This window comes from Quercus suber, unplaced genomic scaffold (assembly GCF_002906115.3).
Source record: "Quercus suber isolate HL8 unplaced genomic scaffold, Cork oak 2.0 scaffold_495, whole genome shotgun sequence".
NCBI classification, from domain to species: Eukaryota; Viridiplantae; Streptophyta; class Magnoliopsida; order Fagales; family Fagaceae; genus Quercus; species Quercus suber.
Window position 1 is genome coordinate 129,209 of NW_027069944.1, and position 7,563 is coordinate 136,771.

The window sequence follows — 7,563 nt, forward strand, 5'->3', positions numbered from 1 at the left end:
TTGATTACAAGACCATCCAGTGCAAGATTACATTACATGTGGAGTTTGTTGAACAGTTGAAGCTAGCACAGATTTGAAAACATCTCAACCATCTTCAATTCAAACCTGCTGTATTAAGGCACCGCCCTTTGGATGGGTATGGGTTATGAACAAAAAGATTATCTGCAAGTATTTCAATCACTCATTTACTATTTACTACACTTGCCAAATGAAAAAAAAAAAATAATAATAATCCTTATCCATCAAATGTATCGTCAATGTACAAGGGATCTGAAATTCAAAGCTGCTGCGTAAAGGCACTGCCATTTGAATTGGTGTATACTATCAATCTGTAGGCTTTGAACAAAAAGACTATTTGTAAATATTTCACTCATTTACCATTCACTATGCAGAGTAAATACAAATCATATATTCTAAAGTGTTCTATAACATGGTAGAAACCTTTACCATTCTTCTTGAGATCTCAAAGAAGCAAGGTTGAATGCATCTTGACCTGGAACTAATAGTTCAGCTAGGCCATTGAACTGCCACTGAATCAAAACTAAAATACGGGAAAGGGATTAGCCACTGAAAAGATGACATCATGCCCTGACCAACAGCTCATACACGTTACTGTTGTTGTCCCCACTGACACGCTTCAACGCTTCAAAACTTTTGCGACTTCCTAAGAAATCAATCCGTTTAAAAACCACATAACCACATTCTGCTGTTTCTCTACTAGAGTACACTGATCGCAGCCGGTCTGCATGCCTCGAATCAGTGTGAATTGCAGCCTCTATTTCGTGAACAGACATGTTCTCCTGCCAGAGAGCAAACATAAACATCAAGGTCCCCAGTAAATGAATCAGCTCTACTGTCTGGTAGATGCCATAGCCAATAGGTTGCATTGATGCACATAAACTTCAAAAGTGATTAAACTAACAGCCCCTTAAAGCTTCAAAAACATCCATCATAATTATACAAAAGGGGTTAATTATATGCCACATACGTTTTCTGTTGAATTTTTTCTTGATGCAGTAACAGAACATGTCAAAACGGTGATTAAAAACATGTCAAAAGGACAAAAGGTTAGTATTTCTTAGTAGGTTTTTTTTTTTTTTTTTTTTTTTTTTAAATTTAAATTAATAGTTAATATAATCCCTTCCACCAGATTCCGTTTGGCAAAATTGGTTTTGCTTCCAACTTTTTGCTTTTTGTCTCACCTTTAGCAAATACATTATTAAAATCTACAGGATGCCAAATTCAATACCATATTGAAATTTGATAACCAAACCAACTATGAAAGATATAACTTGAAATTCTTATGACAAAAAGAAAATTATTAAATCATTGCTTATGCATAAGAAAATATATATAGACAGACACATGAAGGAAACTCTTCAAGACTCACCTGATAAAATGAATAGATATGATCTAACACTTGCAAACATGTAAAGCCATTGTCGCTGAAAAACGTTCTTGAAGAAGGCCCCATCTCAGCAAATCGGTCAATGGGAAGCAGTATGGTAAGAAAATGGTATTTAAATATCAATTCGGATTTCTCACTGCAAACAGGCCACAGAAAAATTAAATGCAGTGAGACTCCTCATGGATAGAGAACACTGCTATAACCAGAAACACAGCATAACAAGCACACGTGTGATTCACAAAATTTGGAAAATGATGCCATATGAACAGGTCAGAGTTCACATATTCCATATCATCAGATCATTACAACATAAAAATTTGTTGAACCACTTTATAAATTACAGCAAGATACACACATGTATAAACAAAGATGAGAGCGTAAAATCCATCCATCAAACTCATGCCTGTCAGAAAAAGATGAAATCTACATATTAGCAGTGAGAGAGGGAGAACAAACACCTTTCTGTGAGTGGCCGGGTTAAGTTTGTAAATGAAGCTTCTGAATCCTTGCCATCGCCTTTTGCATCTAGGAATACAGATGAGGGATGTTCACTAGTACCTTCAACACTGAAAGAGTCTGTGTAAATAGAAGCAGTTGAAGTCGGCTCGGATATTGACCAGCAGATTGAATCCAAAAGGCTGGTTGGGGTTATTGGATGTATTGGGGTTTGACATGTCTGTAATAACAACAGAATTCACAATTAGATGACTTCACATCAACACTTGTAAATCCATTGATAGAGTCTCCCATCTTAAGACAGATCAAAAACACCCCCCCCCCCTCTCTCTCTCTCTCTCTCTTCCCCAACCACCAATTGCTTAAATAGACACACAGAAAGGATACATTCAAGATTGACTACAAAGATTTCTAGCATTTCTGCACTTAAGTGAAAGTAAAGAAATCATGCAAAGACCTTACATTGGGATCTTGCACTTACTAAAAAAGACTTTGGGATTTTTAAGTTAAAAAATTACTAAGTGTAAAAAATGTCAAACAGCCAGACATATTCAACTATCATAAACCACCCTTCATGTTTCTTCTAAATATTCATAAGTCAACACATCAGATAGCTAAGATAATATAATCAAGTTTTACCAATCATTATTAAATTTCCTAGTATGCTCTTTCACCATTATGGAAGTGAACAAAGAGCAAAAAATAAACGGCAGGATAGTGCTAGCCAGATAGCTTCAGTATCTCACAATTTAGTGCCTGTCATCTGTCCACTTAAAAATTTATTGCAGCAGAGTAAGTAAATTATATTTTCTATTGAGTGAAAACAAGGTAAATTGTGTTTCTCTTGCCTCTAGAATTTATATGTATTATAATCCAGCTTAAATTAATATGTAGCTTTCTGAGTTTAATAAAGCAAAGTATGGTGTCTTAACGCTTAACAACAAAGTCCTGGATGGAGCAGGAAAAACTTGTTGAATATGATTACCTGCATACGACGATCACGGCGATTTCTAACCCCAATTTTAGCAGATTTCACAAGGTGTTGCCTTTCAATGAGGCTTGCTTTATTTCTACAACTTTGATCATCTTCAAGGACATTTTGCCCATTTGTTTCCTAGGAAATGTCAATAATAATAATAATATCAAACTTCGTGTGAGGGTGTGTGTGTGTGTAAACTTTAGAGAGAAATACAAGCATGTGAGACAATACAAATTAAATGAATATTCAAATAAAATAATGAAAGAATATCAACTTCACACTTTTAAAGAATGCCAAAGGCCTTTTGTCTTGGAATAGAAATACAATGTGAACAAGAGCTGAGAATTCAGAAGGTTGAAATCCGAGCTATAGCTGATTGTCAATTTTGTTAGTTCAAATGTGTCAGTATCAGGTTCAGATCCTCTAGATTTCCTAGAGTACTCTACCAATAGATTTTCTTAAATCATAACTACTTTTTTATGATTTAAGAGTCTAGATTTTGCTATGTCAATATTTCACTAACAGTACTTTTAAAATAATAAAATAATGTTGCAAACAAAACTATTAAGATTACTGTTAGTGGAATGCTGACATGGCAAAATCCAGACCATTAAATCATAAAAAAATTGTTAAGATTTAAAGAAATCTATTTGGTAGAGTAATTTAGGAAATCTAGAAAATCTGAATCCATCAGTGTCATGTTACCCATCTTAGACTTCCTCTAACCACTCCAAATTCTCATTCATCCCAACATATTCCTGAAATGATAAATCCTCATGTACATCCGCATTTACAACTAGTTTTAATGTTTCAGTCCATTATACTTTTAATCCCATACTATAATTTGAAGACCCCTTGCCCCACCCATATTGATATTATAAGAATAAACAACCAAAGCAAGATTTGGTTGTTTTTACTGAACAGCATTCACTTCCTCCCACCCTCCCCCCCTTTCTTTTCCTGCTAGCAAGATTTGAACATTAAACATAGTCCAAACTCACCCCACCCATTGATCACCCTGAGGTTTGGGGCAGAAAAGAGTAAGCACTAAATCAAACATAATATTTCTGTATATAATGTTTCATTCATACCAGTAAGTGCAAAAGAATAGAAATGGCATTTCATAATATTGAAAATAAAGAATCAATATTTACCTTCCCTGCAATGCCATTTTGAGACTCTTCAAGCATCATACCAACCTGCCTGGCCAAGTCAGCGGACATGTGAACAAGCCGTTGTACATATTTCTCCTTTACTGTTTTCAGAACCCACAGTGGCTGAGACACATCATATATCAGATGAATTTCTTTGTGATAAAAGTAATTACATAGAGCACTCCCTGATCTCTACCAGGTATATCAATATTTTCCACATTGCAGACAATGTCATCAATGGTACAAAGGTTAAAATACATGAAGATGAAGACAGCCAAAATTTGGTACAGTGAGACATGCCAACAGTAAGAGAATCAGGAAATTTTATGACATAAATAATATCCATTCTCCGTAAAACTAGAGATATAAAATATTCATTCACATAAATATAAAATGCAATGCAACGGGGACTCACTGTGATAATGTTGCTTGAGTGGCCAAGATATCTATGCACAGAAGTTCCTTCACAAACCACATGACTAGCACCAGAACCAACAAACCATTGTTCTACAAGTTTGGCACCTTCTCTAGCAGCAGCCTCAACAACCTGCCAAAGATATCAATCATCTCAGGGAGTTTCTGAAGGTACCTGGAGAGATGTTGGCTTAATCGATGCAGGGTGTACCCACTTAATAATAGACAGATGATATGTAAGACCTTTAAAAGCTAGCATCACAACAGGAGATACAACATATGTGCATCAAAATTTCAAAAGTACATACTTTTTTTAGATAAGTTATACACGCACCCAATGGATTTTGAATCCACAACCTCACTCTCCACGCACACTTGCAATAGTGCCATTTGAGGTAGGGCTCATTGGTTCAAAAGAAAACACACTATATCCCACTAAATATTCAAGTTTACCTTATTGCGCAGTTCAGCTGAAATGCCTGGATCAACATAAAAGGAGTGACCAGAAAGGGTTGAGCCTGTACTTCTATTCAAGTCTCTTCCAGAAAACCTTGATTTTTCAATCATGTCAAATTTCTTGGCTCCATGAGTACCAACAGGCAGACAAGAATTTTCAGTGCCAGAAAATCCAGCAAGCCGATTCAACTCATCCAAGCGCATACCATTTTCTCCACAGTTCTTAACACTGTAGAGTGATTCACTCAACCTCACTGCAGCAAGCAAAACAAACCATATATGAAGTACTTAATAAGATCATATGTCAATTTTTTTTTCTGTAGTTTTCTTAGTCTCATTATTACCATTCCTCTTGACACTATCCACAAACCACCCAAGTGTGACAACAAAGAGACCATTTTTTGATCCATGCTTCAAAGCATGCTCAAACTTACGTCCACCAAAGCTGTAAAAAGCATTAAGGAGTTTGCACAAGCATTACATCAGTAAGGATATCACGTGTACATGCTAGGATCAGGAAATGATGCAAAGCCATCCCAGTAGTAGAATTGAATATTTGATATGTATCTAGTGAATACAGATAAGATCATTCACGAACGATGCAATGAAATAAATAATGATAAAACTGAAGTTTTATTTTTTTTGCTTTTTAGAAAACCTCCATGTTAACCAACTAAAGAAGACTGGGAAATTTCATCTGGGTACAGTTACTTGGCGCTTATCCATGTATACTAAACAAGATGAGAGAACAACGTCAATGATCAAATCTTAATCCAATGTAATTGCGGTCAGCCACTTCATATAAAACTAGTTAAACAATTTGAAAAACCAATAAAGGATATTTGAACCACCAAATGGGTACACTGAGGATGTAAATTAGCACTGTATTGGCCACCTAATCTCTCTGTCGCTTCCATCACTTGTTTCCTTGCTTCTGCCAAAACAAGAACCACAGACATTAGCTACCTAAATAATAACAATACTACTTCCTTAGTATGAACCCCCCAAAACAAAAAGTGATGAAGCAAGATTTTCACAGAGAAGTGAGTTAGGCATAAGAAATATGTGAAAAACCATTAATAGAAATTTTTGTGACCTCAATTAATTGTTTTCCCTCTCAAAGCCATTACTTTGTAACATCGATTTATTACATATAATTGATATGTACGGTCGCAATCTTTTATAATGAGGGGAAAAGAAAAGATACAATAAAGGAAAAACTTAGGGAGAGTTCCTTAGATGCTATACCATAGGTTCTCCAATTGAAGTTAGTCATATGGTTATTTTTTCTAAGGACAATTAAATTCAACCATGTAGTTTGTTGGTCAATGCAACCCCATGATTGAATTTAATTTGGGGAAGCTAAGGTAGAGCTGTAACTAAGTTATACCTGTGAAATGACTTCATGTATCTGTACATGGTTAATGGCCAATTTTCTTCAAAGATAATAACCAACTAAAAAAAGCAGAAAATCCCAATGCAAAACGCAACCAAAAAGATACAAACAAACAAAAAAGATACTATTTTTATTAACAGAAACATAGAACACAGAATCAGCATCCACAAAACAAAACAAAAAATGAATAACCAATTAGAGAATTCATAAAACACAAATGAAATAAGTAAAAAGAAGAAGAAAAATAAAAATTTGATACCTTTAGAGAGACCAGTGACACAGATAACAAGGCCAGCAAAGGGAGCGCCTGATCTAGCAGTGAAGGTCTCAGAGGCAAGAGAAGATGAAGCAGGAGACATTGGCTCAAATGGGTGTAGACTTCTCATGGAAGACATTGGAGTTGACAAACCAATCAATAGCTTTGAACAGCCTTTACTCTCTACCACCTCTACTTTACCACTACCACCACCACCACCACCACCACCACCACCCATTGCCACTGCTTAATAAAAACAACCCATAAAAGTAAAATGAAGAATTTGACGAAAGAATCAAAAGAAAAAAAAGAAATGAGAATCTACAAAAGGAAGAAGCTTAAGACAAAGAGTGAATTTTAAGGACGTTGATGTAGTTATAATATAAAAAGGGTTAGAGAGAATTTTCTTGAAGGAAGTGCTTCTTCTCTCTGACTTTGAGATTTGAGTTGTTGTACGAGAGGTTAACTAAGGAGTTTGCTTTTTCTGTTTTCACTTTAGTTTTTTTTTTTTAATTTTTAATTTTTTTTGGAGTCCAGAAAAAGAAAGCGAAGTAAAACGGGAAAGTTGCACTTGCATTTTGCAGAGGCAGAGGGAACCAGTTGTTCAAAAAGCTGGTTTTAAAATTTCCTTTTACTCCCATTAAGGGCTTGTGTTTTGATGGAATTACAGTACTGCCATTGAATGAGGTGGCCCATTATAGGGCCTTGTTCATTTCATGCTGCTTTAATTTGTGAGTTTTTAAGAGCCAAAAAAAAATTGAGGTGTGATGCTCTGAGTATGCGCAGTTGTGCAAATGTTAATTGCAACTTGCAAAGGTCATTATCACTCTCACGAGGAGAACCTCAAAGTAAAGTAAACATTGGTTTTATTATATTCCATTCTCTATCTACATTTATCTCCAAAAAAAAAAAAAAAATTCAGTAACACAAAATACTACACAACTTTTATCGCAATTCCCTGCCTAATTGATTATGATGAGCGAATAAAAAATTATAGATGTATATAAAAGTAAAAGACAATCAATTATTGCTTATCAAGTAAAA

At 35.1% G+C, this 7,563-nt stretch overlaps 1 protein-coding gene across 1 annotated transcript; it reads right to left on the reverse strand.

Moving 5' to 3' along the window:
* Positions 1 to 211: 211 nt before the first annotated feature.
* On the reverse strand, positions 212 to 7,148 carry LOC112005603 (uncharacterized). The gene is made up of 10 exons (XM_065763178.1): positions 6,523 to 7,148; positions 5,709 to 5,801; positions 5,212 to 5,313; positions 4,865 to 5,121; positions 4,413 to 4,544; positions 3,998 to 4,120; positions 2,850 to 2,978; positions 1,867 to 2,084; positions 1,391 to 1,544; positions 212 to 800 (listed from the first exon to the last, which is right to left on the reverse strand). Exons 1-10 carry the CDS (start codon positions 6,755 to 6,757, stop codon positions 582 to 584), a joined length of 1,662 nt encoding a protein of 553 aa, XP_065619250.1. The 5' UTR covers positions 6,758 to 7,148; the 3' UTR covers positions 212 to 581.
* Positions 7,149 to 7,563: the final 415 nt, after the last annotated feature.